We start from the raw sequence: 18,601 nt of genomic DNA, 5'->3' as shown, positions 1-18,601 counted from the left end.
ACTCTACTATTCAATGTTATTTAAGGTGGAATCTGTGCAGCCCATTAAATCTGGTAAACTGGGAAAAAGAGATAAATACCATAGCGAGCATTGACCAGTGCCAAGGAGAGCAGATGGCTTGGTACAGAGTGAGTGAGATAGGCCTGCAGGGCAAGGAGGTTCTCTTTGAGGATGTGACACTTGAGTCAAGACCTGAATGATTGGAAGGAGCCAGTCACAAGGATCGGGAAACCAAGCAATTCTAGCAGAAGTCACAGAAATTGCAAAGAGAGGAGCACATTTGCTCCATGTGAGAGATAGAAGTCCAGGAGAAGAGCTATGGAGGAGCTGGAACACGTAAGGACCTATGGGCCATGGTGAAGAGTTTGGATTTTACCTCCACTGCAGATGAGGGGTTTAAGCAGTGGAACCAGGTAGCTCAATTTGGCTACTTGGTGGAGAACTGACTAGCTGAGCAAGTCATGAGGCCAAGAGGCCAGTGAGCAGGCTACTGTAACTGTCCAGGCCTAAGTGATGGGGCTGGCACTAAGGTTATGGTACGAAATGTGATAAGAAGTCGTTGGATTGTGATATGGTCTAGAAATAAAGCCTGGAGGGTTTGTTGCTCTTACGGGGTGTTCTAGTTTGCTAGTTTATAGTTCTAAGGCCGAGAAAATGTCCCAATTAAAACAAGTCTAAAGAAATGTCCAATCAAAGGCATCTAGGGAAAGATACCTTGGTTCAAGAAGGCCGATGAAGTTCAGGGTTTCTCTCTCAAGTGAGAAGGCACATGGCGAACACAGTCAGGGCTTCTCTCTCTCAGCTGGAAGGGCACATGGCGAACATGGCGTCATCTGCTAGCTTTCTCTCCTGGCTTCCTATTTCATGAAGCTCCCCGGGAGGTGTCTTCCTTCTTCATCTCCAAAGGTCGCTGGCTGGTGGACTCTCTGCTTTGTAGTGTTGCTCTCTCTGAATCTCTCTGAATCTCCAAAATATTTCCTCTTTTATAGGACTCCAGTAAACCAATCAAGACCCACTCAAATGGGTGGAGACATGTCATCCCCTAATCCAGTTTAACAACCATTCTTGACTAAATCACATCAACCAGGGAGATGATCTCATTACAGTTTCAAACATACAGTATTGAATAGAGACTATTCTACCTTTAAGAAATGGGATTTATATTAAAACATGGCTTTTCTTAGGGGGCATATATCCTTTCAAACCAGCACACGGGGGAAACTAGCAAGAATTATGCCTGTGTTCAAGTCTTGTCTCCAGCAAGACTTTCCCCTTGAGATTGTTGGAACTGAACATGAATTGGAAAGGGAACAGCTTTCTCCCTATAATTCAGTGTTATTTAAGGCTGAGGCCCTGAACCATCTAAGTCATGTTGAGGAAAAGTGCTTCTCACTGCCCTCTTGGAGACACCTACAGGAGAGTGAAGGTGCCAATTTGAGGCAGGAGGAAGATGCAGAGTTGTAAAGGTGGCAAAGTTAAGTTTTGGCAGGGGGATGAATGCTGTGATGTAGGAACTATAGCCATGGAGGCTTCTTGAGCCCCAGAGGAGCCAAACCTCAAGTTTAAGAACCACTGCTCCGAGGGCCCAGCCTCTCCAGAACATCAGCTAGTTCCATCCCCCATCCCATATTATCAACAGCCCCTTCCAACATGAAAAAGTTAGAATGGGCATAGCCCAAATACCCCTAAAGAGTGGGAGAAAAATCAAAAGTGATGGTGGAGTTATATAAAGAAAGTAAGGTTTTACAAATGAGTATGATTGCTGAATCATTATATTGATATTTCTTTTAATCTCCAGTGTCTTAGAGCAGATAGAAGTAAAAACCTAAAATTGGGAAATTGTAACCCATCCCAAACTCTGAAATCTGTTTTACAACTAATTTTTTGTGATGTGCTTTGAAATTGATTGCTTTTTTTGTATATATGCTATCTTTCACAAAAAAGGAAAAAAAGTCATTTGTGATGCTAAATGCACAGCTATATAATGATGTTGTGAACCATTGATTGTACACTTTGGATGATTACATGGTATGTGAATATAATATATACCAATTAGAATAATTAAAAAAATTCAATTCTGAAAAAAACCCACCGCTCTAAGTCACAGGCTCAGTACTGGTGTAACAGAGTGGTTAAAAGCGTGGGTCCTGGAGTCAGAGAGACCTGGGTTCAAACCTAATTCCATCACTTACTAACCCTGTGAGACTCAGGCAGAGTTCACTTCTATAAAATGGCCATGATAATGGTTCTCACTCTTAAGGTTGTTGCGAGGACTATATGCGATCACATGAATGAAGCTGGCCAATGAGAAGTGCTCAGTCAGGGGTAGCCGTTATGAGCTAGCTAAGTGGTCCCATGTCTGTTTTAAATTCGCTCTTGGCCTGAAGCATCACAGTTGAGTTTTCTCTGCCTGAGAGGAGGAGAATGTTTATGTCAAAAAAGAAATGAACTACAACCCCACTTGTGGTGCCCTCCTTTCCTCCCTTTCTTCTTTCCTCAGACACATATTGATTATGTACCTTGTATACCAGGCCTTCTGCTGGACACAGAGATGGCTTCAATCTCCCTGCCCTAAAGGAGCTCAGGATCTGCCTCAGGACTGAGGCAGGAGCTTGTCCAGTAGGGACAGTGAAGGACAGTTGCTCATTTGATGAAAAAATACTAAACCCCTATTTGCTCAACACCTGAAACTTTTAGACTGTGGAGAATGGGCTTGGCCCCTAGCCTCAAGGGAAGGCAGAGGACACAGTCAAAGAAACAAAACAAACCGCAAGGCCGAGAACTCCACCTCTCCAAGCCACAGTCTCTACATCTATAAAATGGGGAAGATAATCCTAGTTCTAAAGATTGGATGAGTGATAAAGGTAAAATACTTAGCCCAGAACCCAGGACAATAAAAGTTAGTTTCTGTCACGGTCAGGTTCAGGTGTTGGTACCTGTGTCTGGTTGGGCAAGTGCTGGCCTATTTTTTGCTATGAGGACATTTCATAGGATTAAATCATGATCACGTTGGCTGCATTCACAGCTGATTCCATTTGTAATCAGCCAAGGGGAGTGTCTTCTTTAATGAGTGATGCTTAATCTAATCAATGGAAGCCTTTTAAGGAGGATTCAGAAGAGACAGGCTCTCTTCCTGTTTCTGCCAGTGAGCCTCTCCTGTGGAGTTCATCCAGACCTTCCATCGGAATCGTCAGCTTCACAGCCTGTCCTATGGATTTTGGACTCTACGTTCCCATGGTTACATGAGACACTTTTATAAATTTTGTATTTACGAATATTTCCTGTTGATTCTTGTTTCTCTAGAGAAACCTAAGTAATACAGTTCCCTTCCCCATTTCTCATCAGTTCTAGTCTGTTAGCTGCCAGAATGCAATATACCACAAATGGAACAGTTTTTAAAAGGGGGAATTAAGTCACAAGCTTACAGGTCTAAGGCTGTGAAAATGACCCAATTAAAGCAAGTCTATAAAAATGTCCAAACTAAGGCACCAAGAAGAGGTTACCTCCACTCAAGAAAGGCCAATGAAATTCAGAGTTTCTCTCTCAACTAGAAGGGCACTTGGTGAACATGGTGACATCTGCTAGCTTTCTCCCTAGGCTTCTTGTTTCATAAAGCTCCTCTGGGGGCATTTTCCTTCTTCATTTCCAAAGGTATCTGGCTGTGTGATTCCAAAGGTATCTCATGGTTCTTGTGGCTCTGCACCTTTTTCCAAAATGTTTCCTCTTTTTAAGGATTCCAGTAAACTAATCAAGACCCACCCGGAATGGGTGGAGTCACATCTCCCTCTAATCAAAGGTTAATACCCACAATTGGGTGTTTTACATCTCCATGTAGATAATCTAATGAAGTTTCCAACCTACGGTGATGAATAGGGATTAAAATAAATGGCTGGGCAGGCCACAGTGGCTCAGCAGGCAGAATTTTCGCCTACCATGCCAGAGACCTGGGTTCATTTCCTGGTAGATGCCCATGCAAAACAACAACAACAACACATAAAAGAAATGGCTGCCTCCACAGGATGGATCAAGATCAAAATGTGGCTTTTCAAGGGTACATAATCCTTTCAAACTGGCATGCCATCCTTAGTGTTTGTTCCGGTTTGCTAAAATTGCCAGAATGCAATATACCAGAAATGGCTTGGCTTTTACAATGGGGATTTATTAACTTAAAATTTACCATTCTTAGGCCATGAAAATGTCCCTCTTAAGGCATCAATAGGATGAAACCTGGACTCAGAAGACAGGCTGCCGGCATTTGGGACACCATTGTCACATGGGAAGGCACATGGCTGGCATCTGCTGGTCCTTCTCTTCCAGATTTTGTTGCTTTCAGCTTCTGGTTCCAGTGGCTTTCTCTCTGAGCATCTTTGGGTCCTCTTCTAACTTCTCTTGGGCTTTTCTCCATGAGCGACTCTTAATTTTATCTCTCTGCTTCTGTATGTGTTTTATCCTCTCATAAAGAATTCCAGTAAAAGGTGGATCACATCTCAAATGAAATAATCCAACCCACCTGCAATAGGTCTGCACCCACAGGAATGGATGAATTAAAAGAACATGGCCTTTTCTGGAGTATGTAACAACTTCAAACCACCCCAGTGTTTTGAGTACTACCTACCCAGTCTTGTACTAGCAAATAAGGGATCAAAGGGAGTCAGACATGGTCCCTGCTCTGCAGGACCCTAAAATAACCTGCTTAGGGTGACCCAACAAGCACCCATATACACTTAAGTCAGTGATTTCCATCCTGACTGTTCATCACAGTCATCTGTGGGGCTCTTTCAGAATTCACTGCCTGTATCCCTCTCTGATTTGGAAGGTCTAGGATGGCCCAGGATCCCTACTTTGAAAAAGCCCTACTGATGAGACTAAGCCACCAGGGGCAGTGTTTAGTAGCTGAATGTAAGAAAGCTACAAGGCTGGAGTGAGTGCCACCAATAGTCCAGCCTCTTAAGAGCTCAATGGCTGGAGCAGTCAAGGTAGGTCTCTTGGAGGAGGCAGGAGCAGAGCCAGTCTTGAAGGATGGAGCAGCAAAGAGGTGGGCCAGTGGAATGTGGGTAGAAGCCTATTAAGGGCCGGAGATAGGTAGACAAGGCCAGGCCCAAGACTTGTGCCCTAACCATAGGCAGACAGACGTGTGCCCCAGAGGCTGAGCTCCAGACTCAGCTTCCTTAGTAAAAGCAACAAGTCTTCTTTGCTTCCTGGCAAAAGGCACTCACAAACTTGTGCTGACTGATGGTAGTGAAGCAGAGTGGTGCAGCCCTTCTGGAGGGCAGTGTGTGGCTCCGCAGGAGGCTAGGGGTAGTGTTGCCATATGATCCTGCCACCAGTACTAGGTGTATACTTGAAGGAACAGAGAGTGGGGACACGAATGGACATTTGCAAACTGGTGTTTATGGCGAGAGTGTTCCTGATTTGCAATGGTGGTGGCCTATAGATACATCAACTGAGGAATGGAAGGAGAAACTCTGGTATATACATACAAAGGACTACAGAGAAGCTGCTAGAAGGAATGAAGTTCTGAGGCATGCAACTATGTGAATGAAGCTTGAGTACTGTATGTTGAATGAAATGTCAAAAAAAAAAAAGACAAATATTATAGTGCCTCACTCATGTGGACTAACTACAATATACAAACTCAGAGAATTGAAGTCAAGAGCATGAATTATTAGGTTGGGCCCTATTGTGAAGGTTCTAGATTGTAAGCTCATCACAATCGACTTTTTTTTCTTCTTTTTTGGGAGCAATAATATATATATATGTAAGCTATAAATTTCTAAGCACAGCACCACAATTAATTGTGGAACATATTTCAGATTTTGACATGGGTTACAATTTCACAATTTTAGGTTTTTACTTCTAGCTGCTCTAAAATACTGGAGACTAAAAGAGATATCAATTTAATGATTCAGCATTCATATTTATTTGTTAAGTCCTGTCTTCTATGTATAATTCCACCATCACCTTTCATCTTTCCATACCTCTCTTTGGGGTTGTTTGGGCTATGGCAATTCTAAATTTTTTATATTGGAAGGGTCTGTCACTAATATGGGGTAGGGAGATGGAACTATCTGATGTTCTGGAGAGGCTGGGCTAGGTTTCAGGACTTATCTGGACCAGGAACCCACCTGGAGGTTGTAGGTTTCTGGAAAGTTACTCTAGTGCCTGGAACCCTTGTGAAATCTTATATATTGCCCTAGGTGTTCTTTAGGATTGGCTGGAATGGTCCTGGTTAGGGGTTGGCAGGTTATGATAGGTAGCAAGGTCTACCTGAAGCTTGTGTAAGAGCAACCTTCAGAGTAGCCTCTCGACTCTATTTGAACTGTCTCAGCCACCAATACTTTATTAATTACACTTCTTTCCCCCCATTTGCTCAGGATGTAATTGTTGATCCCATGGTGCCAGGTCAGCATTCATCCCTGGGAGTCCTCTCCCACATTGCCAGGGAAACTTTCACCCCTGGATGTCATGTCCCACATAGTGGGAAGGGCAATGATTTCACTTGCAGAGTTGGGCTTAGAGAGACTGAAGCCACATTTGAGCAACAGCAAAGGTCCTCCAGAAGTAACTCTTAGACATGCCTATAGTCTAAGCTTCTCCGCTATCTACATAAGCTTCACAAGAGTAAGCCTCATGATCGAGGACACGGCCTATTGATTTGGGTTCATTGTGTTCATTTTTACCTATTTGTGCCAACTGTAACTGCTTTTCCATTTACAATAGTGATAGAAAGTTTTGCAGAAAGAGAAAATGATAGACTCCTGTATTAGTTTGCTAATACTGCCAGAAGTGCAATATACCAAAAATGATTTGGCTTTTATAAAGGGAGTTTATTAAGTCATAAGTTAACAATTCTAAGCCATCAAAATTTCTAAGCTAAGGTATCCAAAGAAAGATACCTTGACTCAAGAAAGGGTGGATGATGTTTGGATTTTCTCTGTCATCTGGGAAGGCACATGGCGACTTCTGCTAGCTTTCTCCACTACCTTCTCATTTCAAATCGCCTCCCTAGGGGATTTTCCTTTCTGAACCTCCAGAGGTCTCGGGCTTCCAAAATGGCTCCCTATAAAGGACTCTAGTAAGAGGATTAAGACCCACCTTGAATGGGCAGAGACATCTCCATGGAAACCACCTAATCAAAAGGTCCCACCCACAATTGTGTGGGTCACATCTCCATGGAAACAACTTAATTAAAATAAAATAAAAGATCCCACCCTGCAATATTGAATCAGGATAAAAGAACATGATTTTTCTGGGGTACACAACAGCTACGATCAGGCACAACCCCACATTCCTCAATTTAGTCCTGGCTAGAGATCAAAGTGGCGAAGGGGGCTGTGATAGCAACTCCATGGAGAACCTCAAACCATGGACTCGAACATGGAGTCCAGACACAGATGCTCTGCGGAGACCAAGCCCTGGTGGATCAGCCACAGCTAGTTGGATAAGGATAAAAACCAGAAACTGCCAAATCCCAGTTGAGGGACATTCTACAAAATGCCTGACTGGTACTCCTCAAAACTGTCAAGATCATTAAAAACAAGGAGAGTCTGAGTCTGGTACATAGCCAGGAGGAGCCTAAAGAGAGAGGACAGTTAATATAACGTGGTATTTTGAATGCAATCTTGTTAACAGAAAAAGAACATCAGGTAAAAACTAACAAAACCTGAATAAAATACAGACTTTCGTTAATAACAATGTATCGATACTAATTATGACAAATGGACCATATTGATGTGAGATGTTAATAAGAGGGGAAACTGGATGTGGGGCATATGGGAAAATTATACCATCTTTGCAATTTTTCTGTAAATCTAAAACTAAACCATCCTAAAAGAAAAGGTTTATTAAAAAAAGATCATTAAAAACAAGGATGAACTAGAAAATGTCAAGTACATTTTGCTTTGATTACAATAAAAATTATATTATCTGGAGAGTCCTGTTCTGTTTCGTGTGTGCTTATTCACTTTTCCTGTTTTCATGGAAATGGCGTGGCTAATTTGTCTTCAAGGAGTTCCTTGGAGACATCTTAACTTGAAAAGCTTATATTTATCTCCTGTGGAATGTGTCCTTTACCTGCAGCATATATTACTAAGTGTTTGTTACCGGGAAATATATTAATCCATCTGCCATGACTTCAGTGACTTTGCTCTGTCATTTTACTGGTATAGAATGCCTTTGATTCACTTTCAAGTCCAAAGGCATCAAAGTAATCAGTCTTGACTTCTCTCTCAAGCCTGACTGTAATTGTGGCTTTAAAAAGTTAACATCCTTACAGGTTTTCCTTGGACAGTTTCCTTTTAAGATAAATTTAAATAGAAAGAAAAATGAGGTGATTTAAAGAAAATTGCTAAGAAAATAGCAGTGCAGGTAGTAAGTGGCAATGACAAATACCACGATAATGGTTCGAAATGACTAGACCTTGAGAAACACTGTGTGAAGCCTGGCTGTACCGGCTGCTCTGAGGTTTCTGGAAGTCCAAAATGTGAGAGATGTGAGAATGACCCAGAGGTCATCCATCTGTAGGCAGCTAGCACCCTAGTCTCTGATCTCACAGACAAGGTCTGTGCCTTCTCTGTACTTGTCTCTCCAGCACTGCACAATGCCTAGCACCAGGGCTGGGACTAGAAAGATGTAAGGGAGGGACATTGGGTGCAAAACTTCAGGAGGTCTTCATTCTCAGGATCATGCAAGTGCCCTAGGTATCTTTCTGGCCTTGCCCTGCTGAGAATCACCATCAAAGGAGGCTGAATTATAAGTTATTAAATGCCTACTGTGTGCAAGGCCTCATCCTAGGGGACACTCTGGGGACACAGCTAGGTTCTAGTCTCCTCCTGGGTGACTATACTCACCCCATGCATCTTAAGAATAATATTAAAATGAAATGCATATGAACTGCCGCTTGGAAGAAGATAAGACAAATGCATCCATCAGAGCCAAGTTGTTACAGTTGTCCCAGTCAAGGGATCCTAGATAGGGACAGGCTTAAGAGAAAGCTAAGACAAGATCAGCAGAGCCATTTATCCAACATACATTTGACCACAAAACCATAAACTCAGCAGAGAGGTGAAGTGGCCAGCTGACCCTGCACACTTGTGAGGCTAAATAAATGCTTACTGTTCTAGCCCAGAGTTTCAGGGTTGTTTGTTATACCACATTACTGAAGCAATAGATAACTGGTAGAAATTGGCCAGATCAGACATGCTTATGAGTCGGTGGGCACGAAGCTGGCATTGCCCAGGGCTGTGACATAACGCCCAAAGACTGAGGCCTGACCTCTCCACTCTTGCCTTTGGCTGGCTGCTCCTCTGGCTTGTTCAGTTCCAGCCCTCCTCAGTTCTGAACCCTCAGCTGCCAGTAACTGCTGCAGTCAGAAAGATTTTTACCTTGACATAGCTTACATGCAAAATCTTGAGGCTGGTGAAGGCAGCAGCAGGCCTCAGGCAGGATGGCAGTCTGGGACTTGCTTTTGCCCACAATGTTGCTGGGCCTGACTGATTGGAAGATATCCAGTCCTATAATCTTGATTCTTCAGACCTACTTGGACCTCCCTAGGCTATAGGTCCAGGAGTCCACTTGGTTATATAACCTCATTAGAGGGCTCCATGATATCATGGACACCTTGACTTTCGTTGGATATGTGCCATCTGCCTTGAACAATTGGATAAAGGAAGGGAGCCCTACTTGCCACCTGCCTCAATCCTCACATTTACTCACCACCAAGCCTCACATTTACTCACCACTAGTCCTGTCACTTCTTCCTTGGCCTTAGATTGGGTTCCCTAGAAATAGAGCCTGAGACAGGATTCCAATGCATGGGATTTATCAAGGGGGCGCTCTTAGGCCAAATCTTCAAAGGGATAGGGATGAAGGATATGGAAGAGGAAGGAAGAGAGTAAGGATGTGGTCTCAGATAAAGTCAGGCTCGGCCTGATTCACAGGGGGCTCTGTGCCACAGGTTCATCCTGACCTGAGGCCAGGGGTTCAGCCTTTTGATGGCTACAGATGAGTGGTGGCAAAGGTGTGGATGAAACCTCTGTACAAGGTGGTTCAAGTCAGCTGAACCAATTCTCCTGTGAAGGGAGGTAGCCAACATGTGCAGCAGCTGGGTGTAAAGGGGTTTGGGGTGGGGTCCCAACAGCATCCACTACAGCCTCCTAAACTGACTGCAAAGCCAGTTACTTCTCTCCTGCTCCACTGCCACCACCCTGGACCAAGCCACTGTTGTCTTGGGCCTGGAAGACTCAAAAGTCTTCTCATTGCTTCCTGCATGTCCATGTAGCTCCTCATCTAACTCAGCTTTTACACAGTAGCCAGTGACCCTCAAAATATATTAGTCTTATTAAGTCACTCCCATGCCCTTCAGTACCGAGAATAAAATCCAAAGTCCTTGCCAAGTCTCCAGGGTACTGCGGGATTTGGCTCTTGCTTACCTTGAGCCATTTGTCCCCTCACTCCTTGTGTCCAAGCCACACTGGCTTTCTCTTGGTTTCTAGAATGTACCGATCTTTCCAACCTCAGGGCTTTAATACATGCCTTTTTCTCTGCCTGTTGTCTCTCCCTACTTTCTGCCTGATTCATGTTTATCCTTCAGGTCTTAAATTTCACTTTCTCCAGGAAGGCCCCCAACCCCACCCCTTTAAGCTCTTTAAGCTCTTTGCCTTATCTGCCAGACATCATTTCAGATATCACTTCTTTACCTACAGCAGGTCCCTCCATGTTTGTATCACTCTGCATTTTACCGCCATAGCATTATCATTTAGATTTCTAGTTGGGTGACTCTTTCTTAAAGTCTCCATCCTTCTTGTAAGCTACAAGAGGTCGGGGACTAAGATCTGTTTTGTTCACTGCTGTGTGCCAAGCATAGGGACATAATAGGTGAATAAGTAACAGGTAAATAATTCATAATAGGTCAATACACACTAGGTGAATGAGTGAATATATGAATCATCTGTGAGCTCTAGGTCTCTGACCCTGGAGGAATTTTCAGCCTTGGGAGCTATAAATTATCCCCTGACCATCATTTCTCAAAGCATGCTTACAAAAGTCCCCAAGGGACTGGGGAAAAATGTAGCAATATTAAACTTCCCCACTGGGGAATTCCTGATATTCTTGCAAGCTTTGGGAACTACCAGTTTCATAGGCCAAGCCCTTGATCCTGGGGCTTGCCGTTATGAAACTTACTCCTGCAAAGGAGAAGCTAAGCCTACTTACAATTATGCCTAAGAGTTACCCCCAGAGAACCTTTTTTGTTGCTCATATGTGGCTTTTCTCTCTAAGCCAACTGGGCAGGTGAACTCACTGCCCTCCCCCACCCTATGTGAGACAGACTCCCAGGGTTATAAATCTCCCTGGCAACATGGTACATGGCTCTGGGGAATGATCCTGGACCTGACACCATGGGAGTGAGAAAGCCTTCTTGACCAAAAGGAGGAAGGAGAAATGAAACAAAATAAAGTTTCAGTAGCTGAGAGATTTCAGAGTTGAAAGGTTATTCTAGAGGTTATTCACATGCATTATACAGATATCCCTTTTTAGTATTTTAGAATAGCTAGAAGGAAATACCTGAAATGTTGAACTGTAATCCAGTGGCCTTGATTCTTGAAGATGATTGTATAATTATATAGCTTTTACAGTGTGACTATGTGATTGTGAAAACCTTGTGACTGACACTCCCTTTATTTAGTTTATGGATAGATGAATAAGAAAATAAAGAGACAAAAAATAAACAATGGGGGAGAGGGATAAGGGGTATGGGATGTTCTGGGCGTTCTTTTTTTATTTTTACTTTTATTTTTTTGAGTAATCAAAGTGTACAGAAACTGATATTGGTGATGATACTGTGAACCACTGATTGTACACAGAACATAACCATTTTAAGGGGACAATTCTTTGACAGTAACTTTACTGACACTATTGTGTGATTTTCACCACTATTTCCAGATATTTTGTTTTGGTTTTGATTAATATTTAATGAGCACTTTCTGGGTTAAAACATGCTGCCAAGTTGTGTGTGTTATCTCATTTAAGCTTCATATTATTACCCCATTTCACAGATAAGCAAATAGGCTCTGAGATGGGAGGTAACTTGGTTGAGATCAAATCGTTGATAAAAGATGGAGTCAATGCTCCGATTTAACCTCTGGAAACAAGAAATTTCTTAATATTGCAAGTTAAAATGACAATAATGTTTGGATAAGGGTGAAATATCTTCAAGGGCACTTTTTCAAACTTGCACAAAAGGTTTTGACCCAGTAATGGATTGTGAAATGAATTTAATCAGTTAGGACCAGCATTTTAAAAAAAAGAAGAAAAAAAAAAGGGAAGAAAAGGAAATAGAAAACACCAGATCTCATCATTCATAGAAAAGGTAAGCAGTGTCATAAAAACTTTCAGTTGTATGTACAGCTAACCCTTCTACGAAGCTGGTCCAACTTAGGATAGCACACCAGGCTCCCAGAGGCTGAGGAAATCAATCTTTCTTTAAAGAGTCACTGATTTGGGGAAAAAATGATTTCTCAGCTCACTAGGCCCTTTGACCAAGCCTCTCTGAACGCAGCCAGTTTAGTGTCAATCTTTCCTCCTTTAATGAAATCATTTCAGTTGTTTTTTAAAGCTAAATGTTTCTTTTCCCAAAACTTGCCAGATGCATAAGCTTCAGATAAATTGAGTCCACACAAAATTATACCATTATCTTATTGTAATACATGATCTTTATGGAAAAGTTGGAAAATGCTGAAAAGCAGAGAGAAAAACACTAAAATCACCAGTTAATACCACAATCAAGAGAGATACTAATAGCACCATTTATTTTTCTATCTATACTTACATTTGTCTTCAGAAAAATGGGATACTACTATTACTACTATTTTACAACGTTTTTCATCTAAGCACTAATTTTTTTGAGTCCTTAAATATCTTGCTACAATAGTTTCTAAAGGTTGTATGTTTCATTATAAGGATATAGTCATTTAATCAGTCCCTTCAGGACACATTTCCAACTTTTCCCTACTATAAAAACTGTGACAAAGATGTCTGTAGTTAATTTTTGCAAGTAGCTACAACTTATGCTAAATTCTTGAAAATACAATTCCTAGGTCACAGGGTATATAATACATGTTTTTAAGGTTCTTGATGTTGTAAAATTGTTTTCCTGAGAGGTTGTTCCAATTTATACTCTCCCCAATTGTTTTTTTATATATATAAATAAATATATAATATGTAAGTACATATTATATATATATATATATATATATATATATATATATATATATATATATTTGGTTTTTTAGGCTTCTTTGGTGTAATTCCCTGTGTATTTCCTTTGTGACCTGGGGTGGGGTGGGACGGGGCGAGAGAGCTACTACATGCCAGAAACTCTTCTAAATCATTGTAGGAATTAACTAATTTAATCCTCCCTATAATTTTTAAGTTCTGTACTATTACTACCCCCATTTTTCTGGTGAGAAAAAGAAGTACAGAGAGGTTAAGTATAACAACTTATGTTACACAGCTAGTTAAACAGCAAATTAAGTCAGGATTCAGCCCAGGTAGTCTGGCTTCAGAGCCTGTCCTCTAAGTCATGTCTGTCCTGCCTTGAATAAGATATTCTTAAATCCAAAGTTTCTGGTTGCTGGTTCTGGTAAGTCATTTCTTTCACACCCTTCCCAAAAAGGAGAAGGAAAAAAGATGCTTCTAAAGAAACTTGCATTTTATTTTTAAGGTCCTATACCCAGTTTCCTTCAAGAGAACTTTGAAGTTGTATCTGCTTGAGCCAAAGGTGTGGCCTCTTACTACTCCAACGGGGCGGAACGACCTGCCCTGTGGAGTCTAATGAGAGCGGGGCTAGCAGGGGGCCTAACATCTAGAGCCATCTTACCCTCCCTCCCCATGAGATCTCCACTCCTAGGGAGTCCTAAGAACACTCCACCTAATAGGCAGAGTCTGTGCCTACTCACCAGGGCTGAGGAGTGGGATTCCGTCTACTTGCATTCCTAAAAAACACAGGATTTGGACTTGAATCCCAGCCTTGGACAAGTTTTTGGTCCCATATCTATTTCCCAATCTGAAATGTGGGGATAACATCACTTACTTTGCAGAGTTGTTAGGAAGAGTAAATGACAGCCAGGCACAGTCAGGGCCTCAGACTTGGCTCCCTCTCCTAACCTGAGTATTGCCTGCTCCCAGCTCAAATCTTTATACAGCATCCTGGTGGGACCAACCATGTGGCCCAGTTTTTCTTTTCAGAACAGGCATCTCCTCTGTTGGCCCTCAGATTCAGGAACTCTCAACCCTGACAGTCTCCTAAAGAAAGCATATAACCCCAGTAATGTAATTGGATTCCCCACTTCATAGAATTGATGGGAAGATGAAATGAATTAAAACACATAATACATTTAAACCCATGCCTGATATATAGAAGCATCCGCTATTATCATCAAGTGTCACTCTCCATCATTTCTTCATCAAATGCTGCCTCCTACCTGGCAAGTGGAGAAGGCACACTTAAAAGTCAACCCATTGGTCTCAGCATTCTATTTATTCTTTTAGAAGATTTGAGTAAAAGGTTATCTCCCTAATTCTCCCTCTCAATTCTCCACCATTCCTAAGAACATGTAAATTTCCAAGAATCTCCTGGGTCACTTCTAACCACTAGATGGCCAAGCTACAGGATGATTATTTCCTTAGGCAAGCAAAGCACTTCAGTTCTCTAATATGGCATTTCCTGGGGCTGGAATATCAGCATCTAGTCCTGTAAGGAAACAGCTCTGCCAAAACACTCAAAAGGCGTTAGGGATTTGGAAGGGACTGGTAAACTAACAAATTTGCCCACCGCTGCCCAACCTCTGCAACCTCTGCCATGCTGCAGCTGTCGCAGGCCTCACTCACAGCCAAGTTACTACTAATCCCATTCCTCTTCTTTGGGCTCCTGAGCCTGGGATACCCATGGATATGACCTTATAGAAGAAAAGCAGAGAGACAAAAAGCTATACTTACAAACTTGTCCGACCATTTATTGGATTAGGCAAGCATTCCCGTAAAAAAGGGGGACCTGAACATTAAAGTTAACCCATTTTTTAGAAACTTGAGATCAACTCTCCATCATCTGTACACAGCTTAATCAGCAACAGGGGCAAAACTTCGAGTTAAATAAAGTGAACCAAACAGTCCTGCTTTAAGATGATAAAAGGAAAGATGGGGAAAAGTTCTTGCCTTCACACTACAATGTGTAATTTCTCGGGCACAAGAAGCTAATAATTTCTCAGTGCAGCACACAAAATTGCTTCCGATTGTGTCCTAAGGCACAGTCATTTAATCCTCAGTAGTTCACGTTCTTAGGAAAATATCCTGGTAAACAGGAGTGCACCACTGTGCGTGGCCTGCGACCGTGGAGTCAAGTTCTTTAACAGTGAGAAGAACGGACAAACAACGGATCAGACGCTTTAGCCGAGAGTGCCCTTACAGGATCTCCAGTACCAGCAGTCCTCAGCGTTCCCATCTACTAAAACGCGGCCATGGAGAGAAGAGTCCCCCTACGCTTCCAGATCGAAATCATCGCGCTCCTCGTTGTACTCCAATACGTGCCGCTTGATCTTGGACGAGTCAACCCAAGTGACGAAATCCTCCATGCTGCGCGTGACAAGGAAGGCCGGGTCGGTGACCACGTCGGGGCCCACGCGCACGTGTCCCTGTTCCACGAAAGCCACGGCGGCCTGGAGGTGTTGCGCCATGCGCAGCTTGAGGAGCACGGTGGGGAGGCGGCGGCGGCAGAATGACGAAGCCGTGACAAAGTCACAGAGCTCCAGCGAGCCGCGCGTGGGTATCAGGCCCAGTGCATAAAGCTTGTCCAGGAGCGCTGCTGAGGCGCGCACGCGGAAAGGGTCGCGCTCGGACAAGTCGCGCAGGCGCCGCGCTAGCTCGCGCACGGCACGGCTCAGCTGGTTGTAGCGCGTGTACTCCTCGCGCCGCTGCAGTCGATAACGCCGCAGCACGCGCAGCTCGTGCAGGTTGTGGTCGGTAACCTCCCAGTTGAGGAAGTCCACCTGCTTCAGCAGCTTCTGCTCGTGGAACTTTAGCTTCCGCACCATGATGGCAGCAACCAAAGCAGCGAAACCACCCACTGGGCCGACTTTCCCACACGCACGCGATTTCCGCCTGAGGTGGTGACGCCCTGAAGCGCGCTCGGAAACCCAGGCCGCCCTCGGAATCCCCGGCCAATGAAAGAAGGACTCAAAGCCACGCCCTCTATCGCCATTGGTTGGAATGTGTTCACGCCTCCGCATCTATATCTCGCGGGTTTTTTTGTTCTTCTCGTTGACAGAGTGGGAAGTAGCACTAGGGGCGGTCCCCGGGCTTCTAAGTATCCAAGAGTGCAGCCTGTAGTATTGGGCTGATTTCCACCCATTCTGATTTCAGCTCTTCCGGGACCCTCGGGAGAAATCTTCCCCGATAGAGCTGAAGAGGCCAATTCCGGGGAAGAGGGGTGACCGCCGGGCATGTGTGATTGAGTTCACTGTGCTTACTGACCATTGTTTTCTCCCACCCTGTGGGGGGCTTCCTGGAGCCGGCCTGCCCAGGGACAGGCCGATATCCCCCGCCGCCCGCCTGAGTCAGGCCCTTCTTCACTGGGGGGCGGGGTTGTTTCTCCCTCCCGAGTAGGTCTGGGCGGCACCGGACCTATGACTTATTCCTGTATGTTTAACGAGAGTCCCATGTGGTTCTTACAACCCAGTTAAGTTTGAAAAACTTGGGATGTGAGTTCAAATCCTAATCCTTTAGTCTGAGCTCAACCTATTTAGCCTGACGGCGGATTTCCGGCCACTGAGTATTGAGTTAACAAATTTAAAGCTATTTCTATTAGTTAAATTTGTAGTTGCATCTGAGTGTTGCGTTGCCAGGCTCGTTCCTTTGTTTGCCTGCGCGTTTGATGCCTCCTAGCTTCTCCGCCGTTCACTTTGTTTTATTTTGTATGCTTTTTATTATTAAAAAAAAATAATTTCATATGCAGATGGAACGTATGTAGGTTATAAAATATAAGGAATGAATACTCATGAACTCAACAGCCAGTTTAAGAAAAATAACATCACCAGGATTGTTTCATCTACTTAGTCCAGCCCCTGCTAAACCCCAGAGATAAAAGTACTTACTCCCCTGAATCTTGTGTTTATTACCTTTTGTTTTTTAAAAAATAGTTTTATCACTATACACGCATCCCTGAAATATACTGTAGAACTTCTTACTCAAAGTATAGCCCGTGGACCAGCGGAGAGCTCGCTGGAAATGTAGACAGTCAGGTCTCATTCTTGACCTACAGAATCAATCTGCATTTTAACAAGACCCCCAGAATGCACCCAGTAGTTGGAAGAGTGCTGCATAGCAAATATACTGTATGCAGTTACATGCAGCTCTAGTTGCTTTGTTTTTTTCCTGCTTCATAATATTCCATTGTTTGACCCTCTAGTTCAGTTAATCCATTTCCTGTTGGACTTTTTGGAGAGAATATTTTTAGCAGTGGTGCTGTTAACAGTTTTGTACTTGTCTCCTGTTGCACGTTTGCAAGAGTTTTGAGTATACATCTTAGAATTGGTTAGCTTTAAAGTATGTGTATGCTCAACCTTACTACATATTGCTGAATTGTCTTCCAAGGGGGTTGTATCAATTTATAGTCCTCTGACAATGTGTGAGAGTTCTCTTTGCTCCTCGTTCTTGCCAATGCTTGGATGTCATTTTTTAAAATTTTTGCCAATCTGGGGAGTATGTGATGGCATTTTATTATAATTTTAATTTGCATTTCTCTGATAACTAAAGATTTCATGTGTTTCCTCCTTTGTGAAAGGCCTGTTCATATCTTCTGTCTATTTTCCCATTGGAGTGTGTGTAATCCCCCCCCCCAGCCCCGAAAATGACCCATCCTAATCCCTATAACCTGTGAAAATATTACCTTACATGACAAAAGGAATTTTGCAGGTGTGATTAAGGATTTTAAGATTGGGAGATTATCTTGGATTATCTGGGTGGTGGGCCCTATATAATTATAGGGTCCTTATAAATGAAAAAAGGGAGAGGCAGGAGAGTCAGAGGAGATGTGACAATGGATGCAGAGGCCAGAGTGATGTGATTGTTGGCTTTGAATAAGAAAGGGGACCAAGGGCTAAGGAATGTGGGCAGCCTCTAGAAGTTGAAAAGGGCAAGGAAATGGATTTTCAATAAGAGGCTCCAGGGGGAGCATATTCCTGCTGATACCTTCATTTTAGCCCCGTGAAACCCATTTGGGACTTCTGATCTCCAGAAGTATAAGATAATAAATTTGTGTTGTTTTAAGCCACTAAGTATGTGATGATTCATATAGCAGCAATAAGACACTACTACAGATTGCTTGCTATTTTCAAATTGATTTGAAGGTGTTTTTCAAAAATATATACTGAATATTAATCCTTAATCAGTTCAGTATGTTGCAAACATCTTCTCCCTGTGTGCGCTCTCTCCCCACCCCTCACATTGCACCAGTCTCATTTTCTTCCATGCTCACCATTCCTGCAGCATGGTTAACTTCTTGGTTAACTTTCTTCTTTCCCAGCTTCTCCAGTTTAGTTTAAACTGAGGT

At 43.1% G+C, this 18,601-nt stretch overlaps 1 protein-coding gene across 1 annotated transcript; it reads right to left on the bottom strand.

Annotated features, from left to right (window-relative positions):
* Window positions 1-13,312: 13,312 nt before the first annotated feature.
* On the bottom strand, window positions 13,313-16,214 carry IMP3 (IMP U3 small nucleolar ribonucleoprotein 3). Its single transcript, XM_077122352.1, has one exon. The coding sequence runs from the start codon at window positions 16,083-16,085 to the stop codon at window positions 15,531-15,533; it is 555 nt and encodes a 184-aa protein (XP_076978467.1). The 5' UTR covers window positions 16,086-16,214; the 3' UTR covers window positions 13,313-15,530.
* Between the last annotated feature and the right edge of the window lie 2,387 nt (window positions 16,215-18,601).

Source organism: Tamandua tetradactyla, chromosome 12, assembly GCF_023851605.1.
Source record: "Tamandua tetradactyla isolate mTamTet1 chromosome 12, mTamTet1.pri, whole genome shotgun sequence".
Taxonomy (NCBI): Eukaryota; Metazoa; Chordata; class Mammalia; order Pilosa; family Myrmecophagidae; genus Tamandua; species Tamandua tetradactyla.
This window is presented reverse-complemented; position numbering and strand designations above follow the sequence as displayed.

What these genes read in the sequence shown, in the direction of transcription:
- IMP3 (XM_077122352.1), bottom strand. Translation starts at nt 16,085, where the DNA reads ATGGTGCGGAAGCTAAAGTTCCACGAGCAGAAGCTGCTGAAGCAGGTG.